At 36.5% G+C, this 18,049-nt stretch overlaps 2 protein-coding genes across 5 annotated transcripts in view; one reads left to right on the plus strand and one right to left on the minus strand.

Annotated features, from left to right (window-relative positions):
• Positions 1-4,245, plus strand: part of GPSM2 (G protein signaling modulator 2) — a 53,312-nt gene extending 49,067 nt beyond the window's left edge. For both annotated transcript variants that reach the window (XM_057723167.1, XM_057723254.1), the window contains one exon: positions 3,422-4,245. In XM_057723167.1, coding sequence (XP_057579150.1) covers positions 3,422-3,649 — 228 coding nt within the window. In that variant the 3' untranslated portion in view covers positions 3,650-4,245. The remainder of the gene's footprint in view (positions 1-3,421) is intronic.
• Positions 4,246-4,308: 63 nt separating this feature from the next.
• The window catches only part of CLCC1 (chloride channel CLIC like 1), a 31,122-nt gene continuing 17,381 nt past the window's right edge, over positions 4,309-18,049 (minus strand). For 2 of the 3 annotated variants that reach the window (XM_057723475.1, XM_057723385.1), the window contains 8 exons: positions 16,727-16,834; positions 14,355-14,576; positions 13,984-14,124; positions 12,521-12,608; positions 11,149-11,246; positions 10,721-10,867; positions 8,845-9,156; positions 4,309-7,373 (listed from right to left, as the gene is read on the minus strand). In XM_057723475.1, coding sequence (XP_057579458.1) covers positions 7,116-7,373; positions 8,845-9,156; positions 10,721-10,867; positions 11,149-11,246; positions 12,521-12,608; positions 13,984-14,124; positions 14,355-14,576; positions 16,727-16,834 — 1,374 coding nt within the window. In that variant the 3' untranslated portion in view covers positions 4,309-7,115. The remainder of the gene's footprint in view (positions 7,374-8,844; positions 9,157-10,720; positions 10,868-11,148; positions 11,247-12,520; positions 12,609-13,983; positions 14,125-14,354; positions 14,577-16,726; positions 16,835-18,049) is intronic. The other variant, XM_057723558.1, reaches the window with a different exon arrangement.

An 18,049-nucleotide genomic window follows, 5' to 3' on the forward strand; every position in this document is an offset into this window, starting at 1 on the left:
TGGTAAAAGACTGAAAGCTTTTAAGATCAGGAACAAGACATGGATGCCCACTTTCCCACTTATATTCAACATAATACTGGAAGTTCTAGCCAATTAGGCAAGGAAAAGAAACAGAAGGCATCCAAATTGGAAAAGAAGTAACATCATCTGTTTGGAGATGCCACGGTCTTATGTTTAGAAAATCCAAAAGATTTTACCAAAAAAGCTGTTAGAACTAAGAAAGTCACAGAGTTACAAGATACAAGATCAGCATCCAAAATCAGTTGTTTCTATACAGTAATAATGAACAGTCCAAAAAGGAAATTAAGAAAACAATTCCACTTACAGTAGCATCAAAGAGAATAAAATACTTAGGAATTAATCAAGAAGGTGAAAGACTTGTACAGTGAAAACTACAAAATATTTCTGAAAAATTAAATATGACATAAGTCCCTATCATTGGCAGACTTAATATTGTTAAAAAGTCAATACTGTTTTGACACCTGACATAATCCCGTCCGTCCTCATTTTGTGGGATAGTGTGAAAGAATGGTCAGAACAATCTACTAGTCTGCCTTTATAAATTATTTAATAAAATGAACAATTTTAAAAAAAGTCAGTACCATCCAGAGTGTGATCCTTTTTTACAGAAATTTTAAAAATCCATCCTAAAATTCATATGGAATCTCAAGGGAACCCAAATAGCCAAAACAATCTTGAACAAGATGAATGAAGTTGGAGGACTCACACTTCCTGAGTTCAAATCTACAGTAATCAAAACAGTGTGTTACTAGCATTATCATACATATACATCAACCAATGGAATTGAATAGAGAGCCCAGAAATAAATACTCTCATATACTGTCAAACAATTTTCAACAAGGGTGCCAAGACCATTCAATGTGGAAGAAGTCTTATCAACAACTGATGCTGGGAAAACAGGATATCCACGTACAAAAGAATTAAGTTGGACATTTACCTAATACCATATACAAAAATTAAAGTGGACCAAAGACCTAAATATAAGAGCTAAAAAACTTTAAAGCTCTTAGAAGAAAACATAAGGAGACAGCTTCATGACTTTGGATTTGTTATGGTTTCTTGGTTATGACTCCAAAGGTATAGGCGACAACAACAACAACAAAAAGGCAAACTGGACTTCATGAAAATTCAAAACTTTTATGCATCAAAGGACACTATCAACAAAGCAAAAAGGCAACCCACAGAAAATATCTGTAAGTCATACAAGTGATAAAGATTAATCTAGAATATGGAGAACTCCCAGAAGCTCAACAACAAAAAACCTGATTTAAAAATGGGCAAAGAGGGACTTCCCTGATGGTGCAGTGGGTAAGACTGCACTCCCAATGCAGGGGGGCCCAGGTTCGATCCCTGGTCTGGGAACTAGATCCCACATGCATGCAACAGCTAAGAGTTCGCATGCCACAACTAAGACCCAGTTCAACCAAATATTTTTTTTTAAATGGGCAAAGAACTCATATTTCTCCAAAGAAGATACACAAATGGCCAGTAAGCATACAAAAAGATGCTTGACATCACAAACCATTAGAGATGCAGATCAAAACCACAGTGAGATGCCACCTCAAAACAAACCCAAAAATGCAGAAAATAGCAAATGTTAGGGTAGATATGGAGAAATTGGAACCCTTGTGCACTGCTGGTGGGAATATAAAATGGTGCAGCTGCTGTGGAAAACAGTATGGCAGTTCCTCAAAAAATTAAAAATAAAATTATCATATGATCCAGCAATCCCACTTCTGGGTATAATTGAAAGCAGGGACGTGAACAGATGTTTGTACACCCATATTCATAGCAGCATTATTAACAACAGCCAAAAGGTGGAGGCAACCCAGGTGTCCATCCACAGATGGATAGACAAAATGTGGTGTACGTACGCAGTGGAATATTTTCAGCCTTAAAAACATGCTACAAAACATGGATGAACTTTGAAGATGTTGTGCTGAGAAATAAGCAGTCACAAGAGGACAAATACTCTGATTCCACTTATATGAGCTACTTAGAGTGGTCCAATTAACAGTGACAAAGTAGAATAATAGTTGCAGAGGCTGGAGGGAGGGGAGAATGGGGAGTTGTTGTTTAATGGGTTTATTCAGTCTTGCAAGATGAAAAAAGTTCTGTAGATGGATGGTGGTGGTGACTGCACAACAATATGAATGTATACTTAAAAATGGTTAAAATGGTAAATTTTATGTTATGTATATTTTAGCTCAGTTTTTAAAAAAATGATATACTGGGGGGAGTGCTGGAGAGCTTGATCTGGAAAAATAGAGTTGTCAGTGGTCAACGTGGGATATTTAAAATCATGATTTCAAAGATGATGTGATTATTGAGAATGACTGTGTCTGGCCTCTGACCACGGGAGCTAATTGGATAAGGCAGAGAGGTAAGGATGAGGACACCAAGAGGAGAGGAGGTCTAGGAACTGAAGTGCCTGAGTGTTGGATGAATTAGAGGACAATGAAATGACCAAGTATTGTGACAGGAGAGATGATGAGTGAACCAGGTGTGTGTGTGGAGGGTGGAGTGGTGCTGAGTAGGAAGCCAGTCAGCCACTGCACCCTCACAGCGTTGTGGGGTTGAATGTTCGGGCACCGTCAGTGCATAGCGCCTAGCAATGCAGGGGGCACTCAGATGTCAGCTATCACATTCCTACTCCTGTTCTTGAGCTGTAATACGAGACACTACCCTATAGACTTTTAAGTGCTTTTATTAAATCAAAAACACTTCTAACGTACTTTAAAATAAGAATAAGTTAGAACTTGAAGGAAAAATTCACTCTGGGCTATTTCCTAAGACAAGGGTAGGCAAATTTCTTCCATAAAGGGCCAGAGAGAAAATATTTTAGGCTTTTCAGGCCGTTATGGCCTTTGTTGCAACTGCTCAACTCTGCCACTGTAGTGGGCAAACAGCCATGCACAGTTCATAAACAAACAAGTGTGGTATTGTGATGAAAATACTATTTACAAAAACAAGGGGCAGTGGGTTATATTTTGCTGACCCTTCGCTGAAGACAGTATAAGGTAGTGATGTAGGGTTTTTGTACCTCACAGTATATTCCTAAGGGTTTGGTAAGTTGTATTTGGTGATGCCTATTACGGTTAAGATTATAATCGTGAACTTGTCACCTTGGACATAGGTAACCTGTGTGTGTCTTAACTAATCTTACCAAAACCACGAAGCAGTGACTATACTTCTATATAATACTTGTTATTTTCTGATTTTATAAGTCATTTCAAAGAAAAGATCTTACTAAGTTTCAGGTCTAAAGATTGAGTAAATTTCTAAGAGGCAATAAATGTTTAAAGTACATATTCTAGTTGTGAACGACAGACATAACATACCTTGGTGCTCTCCTTACCTGTAGCATTTGTATTTTAATCTCTTTCTTGTAAATTTTTAGGGATCCAGATTAGATGACCAAAGATGTGCTCCACCACCTGCTGCCACAAAGGGATCAACAGTACCAGATGAGGACTTTTTTAGCCTTATTTTACGGTCTCAAGCAAAAAGAATGGATGAACAGAGAGTTCTTTTACAAAGAGATCAAAACAAAGACACTGAATTTGGGCTAAATGACCTTTTGCAGAGTAATGCTTTGTTGGAACTTGAAAATTCAGGAAAAAAATAAGCAAACCACTAGTATACTATGAATATCTTTTTTAAAGCAGCCTTATTTCCTTTCAGAACACTGAAGGGAAATTCAATCTATTACTTTTTTCCTTAAAAGGAGAAATTATAGCACTGTACTACAGCTTAAAATGTTTTTAGCATGATGTAAATATTTAACCTTTAATAGTATAGTATTAATTAATACTTCCCCTGGACATTCACTTGTTTCAGGGTGGAGGGGTCTTAAAAGGTGCTTCATCAGCTCTTGTGATTACTGCTTGGGATTATGTTCTTCAGCAACTTGTTAGATTCCTTTACCTGGTATTTGTAAAGTAGGAAGTTAAATGAATCTAGAGTAGGATTTAATCCTTTTGCTGAGGTAATTTTTTTTTTTAATCTTAATTGACAATGGCTTTTTTTATACCTAACCATAGATGTAGTGAGAAATTATGCTGTTTCATAAAAATAATATACTTGACCATTGTGTAAAAAATTATATAGTCTATTAAAAAAAAAATCTAGATTTTTTTTTTCCATTAAGAAAATCTCTATTTTCAATATATTTTTAGGCCAAAGCCATTATAAAAGAAACAAAAATAAACTTCTTTTAGTGTGTCTTGGCCTCTGTGTAATTTTTAAAATAACTAATTTGTATATATACACACATATATAAGTACAGTTATATATATATATGTGTGTGTGCATTTGTGTATGTGTGTGTGTATATTATAATGGTTTAAAATTATATGTTCTGTTGCAAAATACTGCTATAAAACTTTTTGGGACCTAATGTCAGAAAACCCCCAAACCCTCATATGACTATGTCAAGAACCTAGGTCACAGAAAATAAGTATGAATGGTGTAGGTTAAGCCCTCAGTTGTCATTAAGCCTCTTCCTCCTCTCCCCAGAAATTGAAGGTGGTTTACAAGGGGACATAATGCGACAGGAAAGAAATAAGTTTAGCAAAAGCAAGTCAACAAGGATGGGACTGAGCTGGGCCTGGACTAAGGCAGAATTGCATAATACACATGCCCACACCTGGAACAAGCTGGCAACTCATTCACCTCTGCTTGCTTCTGATTCTGCACAGCTGGGATGGAATCTGGGGATCTGGGCTTCTGTTCATTCTAATAATCCTTCAGGTGATTTTGATGGGCAGTGAGAACCACTTCTCCAAATGGCCAATGTTTTAAAAAATGAGAGGAAAGATAGTTACACAATCTGGACTCACATGAAGGGCTCAGGAAAAAAAAAAAAAAAAAGACCACTCTTGGTTCTAAGATTAGACAGAAATTTTGTCAAAATTACTCAGTTAACACCTGGATTATGTTATGTTTCATGTATTATATATAGGATATAATATCCTGAATTATCACCTTTTTAAAACCTGCACTTAAATTTCATTGGGCTTTTCCTTACAAGCACAGTTATTGAGCAAAGAGAGCATACCAAACCACAATCATGTAAAAATAAGTGTTTATTTTGTGTATATGGTAGTTCTTAGACCCTGTGAACATTCAACGTTATCCATTCACTTAAAAATTGCTTTTAAAAAGCTGTCTGCCCCACTGTGATTTTCCTAAAAGCTTGCTACTATAACCCTTTATTTTAATGATAAATACTGGCTAGACAATAAACAAGCCTATTTCTTCTAGTTATAAACTGGCCTTGATAATGTTCAATTTGCTTTAATAAGTCTTTCCTGAATTGCTGTCATCTTTCAACAGCAGTACCTTGTTGCCTTGCTAGCTGTCAAAGCAGGTTTCATCCCCAAATGGTTATCTGTAATGAAAGAATACAATGGTGAACTTCTACTTAAATTTTCTTTTAAAGGTTCATTTTTGGATTGATAAAAAGCAGAAGTGCAAAACAACATTAATCCTACTCTCACAATTACAGTCCATCAGCTCAGGCACTGGCTTCACAGCTCAGAGGATAACTAGCACCTGGGAGCTTATCCACCCGTCACTGAGCGGGCCTAGCCCCTGGAGGGCTGCTTTATATTCACCAATGTTCACAAGTCTATCCTGAGCTGCAGACACCCTTACGTGCCTGCTGTGTTACAGAGTTTTATATAAAATCCTTTTGCATTGTTGGGAAAAAATACCATTCTAATGAAATACTAAAGATGTTTGCAATATTAAGCTAGAAAATAATATTAACACATAAAATTAAATTATTATAGGCATCTAAGTGACACTTCTGGGAGCCAAAAAGGGGTATTCTGCATTTCATATAAAAAACATATCAAAAAGCAAATGCTTTAAATACATCTTCTTTTCTGAAAGAAATGCCTGCATGAAGATTTTAAGACTATACCTGACTGGTATCATTTTTAATAAGCAGCTGTGAATATAACTTGTAGTGTAAAGGTTAAAACGAAGGATACTCAAATATGTGTAATAGTTGCTTCCTAGCTAGATCTTGTGCAAAATTTATAAACTGCTTTTTTAAAAAGTTTAAAATGAAAAATAGTTTGAAAATCAGAATAATTTGAAATGTTGATTATATCACCTGTCTAGGGTTTAAAAAACACTCTACTCTGTTTTCCTTATCATGGTATTTATTTTTCTCTTTGTACAGATCTCTAAAAATCAGAACTTAATATGGCTTGGACAATATGGTTTACTGTAATATAAATAAGATATAGTAATACCTAACAATCTCAACTGCTGGGATTCTGAGTAGCAAGGAAAACATGTCTTATAAAGTCTATGCACTTTATTTGCTGGGGAAATAAAGCCACTCTCGAAGTATGTAAAACTGAGATTGCTGATTTAACAAGCTATATAATCTAGATTCCCCTGACAATCTTCCATTCTGTTTTAGCTAAGGATAAAGTAAAAAGGGGTGATAAGGAAACAGGCCCAGTAACAGCAGTAAGAATTGAGAGATGAAGGTTGATCTGTGGGCAGCCTACACGAGGCAGATTGACACTGGTGATGCAGACTCCATGGCTGCACTAAAAGGCTGAAGTGCATGAAGAGGGTAAACCTGACTACAGTGACTTCCTTTAAGTGTTGTTTTTGAGTACCTACCACTTTTAGAAACATTGAGTCCAATGCACAACTAACAATTAATTCTGTTAACTAAAGTAGGTATCATAGACTTCCACAAGGCAACACACACTTTGGTGAGTTGGTTCCTATATATGCCTGTAAAGAATAGATGTCCCCTAATTCAAACTGGCCTCTTTAATTATTCAAAATCATTAATGCTTGCCATATGTTCATCTATGAGATCCTGTTCCAAAATTAACACTTCAGAACCTTATAGGATGCATCTTAATATCAAAGAAAGATGAAATTTAACAGAGATACATGCGTGCTTGTTAATTCTGATTGTCAGTAAAAATATTGATGTTTAAGTTGGCACCTGTGTAGTAAATATGAGAATATTTGTAGAGAAGAGGAAATAGCTGTGAAGAGTATACTTTACAAAACTCAAAGACAACCTCAGAGCTGTGGTCCATGTCTGTGTTCCTTTAGACACATGGGCTGCTGTCTGGATCCTTTCCACACACTCCCATCGCAGTACTTTCTGGGCTGGATGTGCTGCCTTCCTCTAGGCCAGCTGTGGCATCAGTCCTGAGCTGGGCCTTTTCCACTGCAGGGGAACCTTCCACACTCTCTGATATCTTTTGGTCAGAGACAGGGCTTTCAGTACTGCTTTCTGTTGGTGTGCTTTCTCCTGAGATTCCACCAATCTCTTTGGGCTTTGTAGCCAAAATAGGTGATTTATGCTACAAAGTAGAGAATTACAGTGTTTTAATTGCTTAGTTAACATAATGTGAAGGTTTGTAACAAACATGTTGGACAAGTTCCCACACAAATCTGTTAGAGCAAACCTGGGTTCCAGTGCTGGACTGCAATTACATACATGTTATTAAGCCTCACAGAACTATACATGGAGGAGTGGGACACTCAGGATATGCTAGGGGGTCTAGCTTAAGGAAGGCTCAGGAAGACTGGTGACCAGTACTGCTAACTCCTCTTGCCTGGTGAGAATAAGTCATTTGACACATATTTACTGAGCATACATTAAGTTCTAGGTACTGGGGATACAAAAGACACCAAACAGACAAAAACCTCCCCTCCCTGGTATTTACATTTAGGTTGGGGAGAGAATCAGGCAATAAATTAACAAAGTATCACGCTGGGGCTGGGAGGGTTGGATTGGTGTTTAAATTAGGGTGGTCTGAAAAGATGACATGAGCAAAGGCTTGAAGAAAAGAACCTTGTGAATATATTTGCATTCTAGATAGTAAACAGCAGGTACAAAGGCTGAGTTCAAGGAACAGGCAGGAGGCCCTTGTGGCTGAAGGAGAATGAGCATGGAGGGAGCACAGGAGGAGAGATCAGTGTGGTAACAGAGGTGGGAAGCCCTAAACCATCTTGATATCTTTGGCTTTCCCTTCAAGGGAGCCAGGAACTCACTGGAGGATTTTTGAGATGAGGGACAGATAAGCATTAACTATTAAAGCTGAAAGGAACATCATAATTTTCTAGGCCCATGCAGATTTGTTTCTTCTAAGGAACTCTGTGGAAGGGATTCTACAATTTCCTGGATTCTGTTGCGCTCGTTACTATTTCTCAAAGGTTTATATTTGCAACTTAAAATTTACAAATGACAATACAAATTCCTTTCTCAAACAGAAATGGAAATGTCCCTTTAAATGGCCAATAATGGTGGAAAAGAGGCCTCACTATTCCATGGGTAAAAAGTACAGTCTGGCCAGCCAAAGATATAAAAGATTTGGGAACGCGAGGTTTTTGGTCCTTCCCCTGCTCACTCTTGCATCTAGTTAAGGCATCAGGGCTCTCCTGGGGCCTGGCTCTCTAAGGCTCCAGGCCTTCAGTGAGGACTTCTCTCTGATCTCTTCAATTTCAGTCATGCTCACTTGTTGGTTTCCTATGAAATGTCATATGAATTACCATCTGTTCTAACAAATTACTGTGAAACAGTAATTAACATAAAAATTAAATCTCATTTCTTCTGAGGAGGCTGGACTAACTTTCCACCAGAAAGGGGGAGTGAGAGAGAGAGAGAGAGAGAATAATTATATCACTGGTGATATAATTAACCATGAAAGGTGAAAGAGTAAATATACTTAACCAAAAGCTCTACAGGAAGCACTTAAGCCTAGTATGAAAGGACAGCGAAATAAACAGTTGCTGACTTACACTGGATACCACCTTGGGATGCTTTCTCACCTTTGCATCTGGTAAATCAAGTGGCCGAAGCATTTCAGGGCTCTTGTTGCCAGTCTGAAATCTCAAGTCAGCATCTCTCTCTCTCAAAACATCTCTTCTACCCTCATATGTTTTGTCATTAGGGCCTTGCTCAATGGGGCTAATTTGACCCCTATAATAGAAATCTGCATCACCTGCTCCACCATGGGGTCTATAATCAATTTCCTGCTGCTGTCTTCTTTCACCTGGCTGAAGTGCCCGGGGTGGTTCTCTTTCAGGACCACCCACATGTCTCAGCATATTAACTGATTTTCCAGCACCGTAGCAGAAACTCTAGAAGGAAAAGAAATACATATTCCTGAGCGTTTAATGGCTAACTTAAAATGAAATTTTGAGGTGCTTTCCTTGGTGCCAACAAAATTACATAATTTAACTTGTGGCATTTTATAGACACAAACATATTAATTTCACTGGGTTTTCTCTTGATTAATACAGGGCCAGAGTATCCAATAATACTTGAGATTTCTCAAATTTTAAGTAGACATTTCAATCAGCTGGACACTTTTTTATTGAATTATATCATAACAGCAGTGAGGCTAAAGCCTAGAAATTGAAATTAAAAGGTTCTAATTGATCATTGCTCACCCACCATATAAGGTAAATGCTGAAAATTAAAGTTGTACAACATTATGTAAATACTCTTCCTGTAGATTTATTTATTTACAAACTCACTTTAGCCACAGCTAAAATTCAACAGGTTTTGAGTCACACTCCAAGGGAAAAACTAGGCAGCAGTTCTCAAAGTGTGGCTCAGGGACCCGTCGGGGGATCCCTGAGACTCTTTCAGGAATCTGTGAGATCAAAACTTTTCATAATACAAAGACATTAGTCTTCATCACTCTCCTCTTGTACAGCGGACTCTGCGGGGCTAGCATGACTGCCTCACTCTGATGGCTCAGGCACTGTGTGCTGTGTATTCTTCTATTTTTTAAATTTCTGGTAAATATCAATAAATATACCTCCCACAAACAAGTATTCTTTGTGGTGTTCAGTTTTTAATAATAGAGAAGGGTCCTGAGAACAAAAAGTTTGAAAACCACCGTACCAGAGATGCTACTCTTTGAAGACAGAGCAGCAAAAGGCCTATTCTTAGGCAGCAGATGAAGTAACAAGCGATTGAAGGGGTTTTGCTTATAATTTCAGTTTCAGAGACTAAAATACTACTATACAACTAATGTCATCTAACAAAACCATATCCCTGACCCAATGAATCCAATCACAAGCCGAAAAACAAAATCAAAACAGGAACAATTTTAAAGTAAATAGAGCATACTGAATTTTGTATCCTTAAGGAAAGACAATTCTTTAATAATTTTCCATGGCACGTCTGAGGGCTGAAAGTCAACCAAAAAAAGAGCTAAAGAGACCATGGATGAATGACAAGCAATATAATATTCATTAATAAATGTCTGCTCCTGGATCCCCCAATTTACTTCTCAGTACAACCACCTCTTTTTACATTCCTTTCTGAGTCTATGTTAAACCCAATGTTCTTCCGTTCTCGGGTGGCAAAAACTCAGACTGAAATAAGGCCTTCTTTCTTAAAGAGGCCATAAACAACTGATATCATGTGTATTAATTCACCAAAGTTAAGGAACAAATATTAAAAGGGGGTATTACTCTAAATCATTGCTTTGACATCTACAATCAAACCTGAGAAACATTTTCTTGCTTAGAGGAATGTACATGTAAGTATAAACATTTTTATCACTTAAAAATCATCTTTTCATACCATTAAGCATGATTTAGCCTGATTTACAACAAAAGGAACCTAGTAATTTTAGAATTGCCTTTTTTCTGTAAATCCTGTTAACTGTTAACAGTGTTACATACTAACCAGGACAGCTAATGCCATAATTATCAGCACGGGAATGTGCAGTAACACTGGGATCTCCTTCATGAGCGCTTTAATAAATTCCCCAGTTCCTTTTCCAATATGCTTCAATGGCTCTGTGACAAAGTTGGTGAATGTAACTGCTAATGCCTACAACAAAAGATAAAAGCAACTTAATTTTTTTTGTCAAAGGATTGAGGCACATAAAATAGTCAAAATTGACTGTGTTGAGGCTGAAATTATGAAATTCCATACATTTAAATGTTATCATATACTTTTCATCTGATAATCACTGTGTAATGGAAGTATTTTTTTCTAGAACAAAGGTTTATTATTAGCAAAATGACAGTAAGAGACACTAACAATTTTTAATAAATACAGAGACTTTTTGCTTGCTTTGTGTAAGTAGTTTTCACAAAATATATTCTAACCTTTGTTGGTGGGACCAACCAAATAGGGTTGACTAATAAGAGCTCATAGTATTTTTGGCATGGGTCATCCTTATAGGTCCATGAACTTCGAAACCATTCTATTTAGAGAAACAGACAAAAACAGAGTCATTTTTTTAGAAAGTCTCATTGCATTCCCAAATAAGACAATATTTTAATTTTCTCTCCCTTTCCCCATAACTCCCAAAGAATTTTAAATTGTTTTACAAATAGACTCCCAGTAAGTGATTTTTTAAAATTTCATCTTATGTCCAAAATGTTTATTTTAAAAATCCATTCAAATTATACAAGTCTTATACAGATAAATTATATTTTATGAAGATTTCTAAAAGGTAAATAATTAAAAACAGTTCTTTACACACACACAGGAATCCAAGTAAAACTGGGGAAATCTGAGTAAGATTGGTGGCTTGTATCAAAGTCGATATCCTGGTTGTGATACTGCACTATCATAATTATGCAAGATGTTACCAGTGGGGGAAATGGGTAAAGGGTACTTAGGATCTCTCTGTATTCTTACAACTACCTGTGAATCTACAACTACCTAAAAATTTCAATTTAAAAAGTCAGTTCTTCACCTATTTTACAAAGTAAAGGAGAACATTAGTTCTCTCACTTTTTCTAAATCAGACTCATGTACACTATGTACTAGCATGAGCCACAGGAGGCATTTAGTTGTTCCCTGAAGCCAGGAAGAAAGGCTGGACTGGTTTAGCTCCCATATCTTTTTAAGAAAATTAAGTTTTTTGGACACCTTGATTTGCTGCTGAGATTCTATTCTGGGTCAGTCATTATGTACTTTCATTTATAAAGAGACTTTTGATCATTAAACCATTCCCATTGTTAGATACATATAACTAAAGGCAGTCAACATCTGTGAGAATGTTTATAAAATTTGTAAGAAAAAGAAAAGTAAAATAATTTCCTGCTTAATAAAAAAAACAGTAATAGTAAAGCTACAATATAAGATTTCACAAGTCAATATAAGGAGATTAAATCAAAGATGGAAATGAATTCATATATACACTGATTTGCTTCTCTAATAAGTTTCTGCTGAGGACCCAGAATGTGCTACACACTGTACTAAGGACTAGATGAACAAAAATGAGTCTAATGCAGGGAGACAGATGGTATCAGACAGCATATACACTCTTTCTATCCCTTTCCTGTGACACTGTATGAACCCAAAAGTCACTGGTCTGAAACCTAAGACTCTTCTTGCCTGTCCTGATACTAAAGATTCAGTCATGGAAAGCCTCCTTCTGGCATTTTATCATTTGTCGGTAATTATCAATATGTTTTCTCATTCTCAGGAATTCTAATCAAAGTAAGGCCAAGGGAACCAACACCTTACCCAAGAGACTTCCAGTCCAGTCCATCTTCTCAGCACACACATTGTTATCCATCTTGGCAACTTCGGCCTGATGCTGGGCAAAGGCTAGCTGACCAACACCAAAGGGAACCATGAAAAGCTGCTAACAACAAAGTTACGCCTACTCATCCTAAACACCTTAGTTCAAGGTGTGTCTTCACCATTCATCCAAACCAGATTGTTTAAAAATTTTCACAGAAAAAAAATACATATTATTTTTAAAGAGTGGCTCTTTTCAGCTCATGGCAAAACACAGTCTTAATGCAACAGGTAAAGAACTAACTACAGTTGCCTTTGTTGTAAAGTAATTATGAGGAGGGAGGAAAACCTTTTACTATAAAGACTGTTTTAAAAATTAGTTCAAATATACCTCATCTCATGCCCCCAAATATAGCTATACATATTAAGTGACCACTTATTCTCTTATACAATTCATGACAAAACGCTGTTTTGCTTTGGATGAGTTTTAGCACAAATGACCAATATGTCTTTTATAAATCAAAGCCCTGAGGGAAATCATTGAGAGAACAATTTTCAACCAAACTACCTTCCTTCCTCTAATTTGTAAATAATTAGTTCTAGAAGCTACAGAACTTAGGGCAAAAGGTTAAGGAAATATCACAATGATTTAATCAGATGAATTCACTGAAAATAGTTGGCTACTTGACTCACCCTGCTAAAAAGATCTAAAATTTTTCTTAAATGATTATACTATTTTGACAGGAATAATAATGCTTCTTTCAAATTTCTATATGTAACATGGTCCCCGATTTTTAAAGAATTAAAAATTTAGAAAAAGTTTATAAAGAAATACCTCAAAATATTGACAGAGATGTTCTCTAGGCGGTAAAGTTATAAACTATTTTATTTTTTGGCCACTCCACACAACTTGAGGGATCTTAGTTACCCGACCAGGGATCAAACTTGGGCCCCCGGCAGTGAGAGGGCCGAGTCGTAACCACTGGACCACCAGGAAGTTCCCTAGACAATTTTTAAAAATTAAATTTCTCTGTATCTTTCTATCTTTCCTATATTCTCTACCATAAATATACCACTATTATATTCAGGAAATAACCTAACTTTAAAAAAATAGTATTTTGGTATCATTTCTAGCAAAGAATAAAGACATACCCCAAATTACCTACATGAGAATTTTTCAAATGTGTCTACGTAACTCTATTCTGATTTAACTGTCCAGATGCCACCCATCATCAGGAATTGGGTTATGAAAATCAGGACTGCACACTTTTCCCCACTAACTGGTCAAGGACTCAAAAAACCAGGGACAGCTGAGCAGCTGCCCATTTCCTCACCAACACCATCTCCAATCACTGCCTCCCACCCTCATCTGAGGCAAGATTATTATGCTAGCTCTAAATGGATTATAGTCTTTTATCATGAAATAACATTTAAAAGTTTAAAAACCTTCTACCTATATATAATACCTTATATAAATACATCCAATTCCATCCCAAACTGATGAGAAAACTGATGAATAAAACACGTCTCAGCTGGGTGTACCAACGAACATACGTCCACAGCTCAGTAGCTACTAACATCACGATGCAGAGCAGACACAGAAGCATCTCAAAAACAGAAACAGAAAGAAGAGTCACCGCCAAGCAATCCTCCCCACCAAAAAACACTAATCATCAAAAAAAACAAAAGAACTGGACTTGAATACATAAGATCATTTGTACCATGTTGCTGCATGTTCATCAACCCAGTATCAGTGACTTAGTATGAGTTCTCAACATAATTATGGTGGAATTTAAAAAAATAAACTGTTAATCATGGCCCCTTCGTTCCATCTTACCATCAATACATTATATGGGTCAACTCCAAAGGAATCTTCAAATCGCCACTTCCATGTTTCAAAATCATGAAACTTAAAATTAATTAAAATATCACTTAGTGCATCATCCAAGGCTCCTGGCTTCCACTCCTCTCCATTGAGAAACTTTTGTATTTCTAACAAGGTTTGTCTTTTAAGGATAATCTCAGCATCATAATGCATATCACCTTTGTTTTCATCAGGCTGAAGTAAATTTGCCAAAACAGACAAACAAAAAAACAGATAAAGAGAATTTTATCATTACATTACTCAATGAAACATTTAAGACTAAAGCTAATTTGGAACTAAATATATAATTAGTTCACAATATTTCACAGGTATAAAATAAGAGTAATAATATCTACCTGTCTGTCTCACAGGCCAAGATGAAAACCAAAGATAATACACATGCAAAACATTTTAAAAATTATTAAACTCTATGCAAGTAACATATAGTACATTTTGCTAAATTACAGTTGATCCCTGAAATCTGCAGTACTTACATTCTATAAAGTTACCTTGAACACTAGCTAGCAAATACTGAACCATGGCTCCTACAGGAAATACAGGGTTAGGTTCCTGCAAGCACATTTTCATCAACCAATCAATTCGTAACCTTTTTATGTTACTGTCTTTTATATACTGTGGATCCATTAACACTGAACTCATAGCTAATAGCACTACGACTCATGACGGAACTAAGTTCACCTAACAATAGAATTTTCTCTAAGGCACATCTCAACCTTCTTGTGCTTAGGAACACTAGACAGCATAACACTTGCGAGATTTTTAAACAGCAAAATTTTTAAAATTAAAAAACAGAATCCCGAAAAATTAAACAGACCACAAAAAGGTACTTGTTTATCATATGAGAGCTGAAGCAAGAAGGCAGAAAATGGCCTTGTGTCACCTCAGCTGAGAATGAGCTCATTAGGCAACTCAAACGTTTTGCTGCTCCATGCATGTCTGAGAGTGACCACAAAAGCAGGAGTACTGATTCTGAGGTTACAAATAAAGTTTAGTATTCAAAATATTCAAAAATACGGAATCCACAAATAATGAGGATAAACTATCATTATTTTATGATTCAGTTTATGACTTTCCATTTGCTGACACAGTTTTCAAATAGCCTAAAATGTGGAGTAGTACAAATAAGAAAAACAAAAAGAACCTCAAAAAGCACCAAAATCTGGGTTTCCAAGGACATACATGACATTCACAACTGTCTTTATTAGTGTGAGGTCAGGTTAGCAAAATCATTATAAGCACTATCTTTTCTAACAGTAAATACTGACATTTATATTAAAAAATATAAAATGGGAAAAACCAAAGTGTCATGTAATATTACAAATCATCAGTAAGTATAAAGAAGGAGCCACTGATTAATATTTCTAAAAAACCAGGAACTAAATATTCCAAGCATCTCCATCTTGAGTATTTTCTGGCTCTACCTATTTCCTCATCTATAAAATAGACTCTTTCCCATCTTGTACTCAGTTATAAGACTCAAACTGAAGGGTGTACATATGAGTCCGTCCACTTTTACACCTCCAAAATAAGGTGGGATTATTATTCATCCCACACCCCCTTTTTTTAAGTTTTCTTGATGTTTCAACTCCTCAAGGTGAAAACGACTCTAAAAAATGGAATCTTAACATCAATCATGAACAATATGTGCTTAATATGTAATTCTATAAAGCAGTCTCGCCACCATAAACAGCTAGGGGGTAAAAACTACTTAAAACACATTTTTCTTTTTCTCAATATATAATGGTGTTACATCATCTGAATAAGAAAGTGTGGAAGTGGTAGAAAACAAGAAGTTAGGACTGGGATAGAATTTCCTTACAAACTCATGAGTTTATTGTTTCCAACTGTTCAGTACAGTTCAAATAGCAAATTTAAAACAATCTCCCTTTGGACTTTCCCCAATGGTCCAATGGTTAAGACTCCACCTTCCAATGCAGGGGGTGCTCGTTTGATCCCTAGTTAAGGAACTAAGATCCCACATGCTGCGAAGTGCAGCCAAAAATTAAAAAACAAAACAAAACACAAAAACAAGAAAACTCCCTCTCCCCACAACTCAATTAAGTGGTACAGCAGTGCACACAGTACGTGAATCCCCATGAACGATAAGAAAAAGAGGAGGCATCTGCACTGCTCACTTGCCTTCTACTAAACCACTGCAAAGCAGGCGGCTACCTTCAAGCCCACATGAATAGGTTTTGTGTAAAAGGGTGAGTCAGGTATTCTCTGTTGAAGCATAATGATGCTTTACCACTGCCTGATATCATGTGAGATAAATAACAAAAATATCCACTACACTGATTAGTATCACACCACCAAATACTCACAAGTCCAAGCTTTCTGGTTTCAATTAAAATTTTATTTAAGTATCTCCTAAAAACAGGATTGCTTTGACTTTCATAGTCTTCTCTCTTCTGCTTTTCACACTCATCAATCTGCAACCACAAAATAAATACAACATTAGTTAGCATCAAAGTTTAATGCAAGGGTCAAGTTTCTAGCCTAGTGGCCCCATCAATATCAAAGTAAGGAGCTAGTTATTATTCTTTTTTAACAAACTTGCATTTTTATCAAGCTTGCATTAAAATGTAGATCTCATCTGCTTCTTGTGGGTTCTCTTAGCAAAGGGCAAGTAGACAACAAATGAGGAACACATGTCCTGCACTGCGCCCTGACTGACAGTTTTCTTGCTGACTTTCAGCAACTTTAAAAGCTGAAGATCATGAGACAAGGAAGCAGAGATGTGGATAAGCAGAACATCTAGAGCAATCTGCCTCTTCCTAATTCCAAAGTAATGATTTAACAAAGAAAAGAACGAAAGGGGCGGGGGGGACAAACAGAAAGAGAGGACAAAGAGAAACAGAGAGAGCACGAAGCCAGAAGATGAAGGACACAGCAGAGATTTTCTTGAATGTGCATATTACTTTTGGCCTTTTATGAATTTTTCCTGCCAACAGTCGATCCTCCCCTACTACATGGCAGGAGCCATGGCTTCTCCAGAGTGTCCTACACACAGCACCCACTGCACTGAACTCAGCTCTACAGACATCACAGCGGCCTAGTCTCTGAGTAAGGGTAGTGCACATCTTACAGATGTGTAGAACCTGTGATAGGTACTTTTTACTTGAGTATGGACCACAAGTTGAATGGAGCACTGAAATGGGCTTCAGATGATAAACATACAATAACTGAGCAGCACACACAGGTTCAGGACAGAAAGACACTCAAGTCACAGGGCAGTATTCTCTGTTTTCAGGCAAGGTTTACAAACTTTAAAATTTTTTAGTTTCTTTTTAAGAGAAATAATTTTTTAAAAACAAAAACTAAAGACTCCATTTTACCAATCATGTTTTTACAACGTTTGAACCAAAGTCACAAACAACGGAATGAAAAACTTCAGTAAAAAGGCATTTCTCCATTTCCTACCGTGCAGCCAAAATTAGCTCACTACACCACAAAAATGCAGCTAAAACTGAAGTAAATTTTATCCAAGCATCTCTCTGCTAGGATGCGGGTGAGACAACATTCACATTTGATAAGAAGCACAAGCAGCTGCTTATAGATCTCGAACTGGGGTATATCTGGATCTCAATTATAAAGCCCTCCCAGTCTCTCAAGCTGGAAACCTCCCTCATTCACTCTATCTCTTC

The sequence above is a fragment of the Hippopotamus amphibius genome, chromosome 1 (assembly GCF_030028045.1).
Source record: "Hippopotamus amphibius kiboko isolate mHipAmp2 chromosome 1, mHipAmp2.hap2, whole genome shotgun sequence".
NCBI lineage: Eukaryota > Metazoa > Chordata > Mammalia > Artiodactyla > Hippopotamidae > Hippopotamus > Hippopotamus amphibius.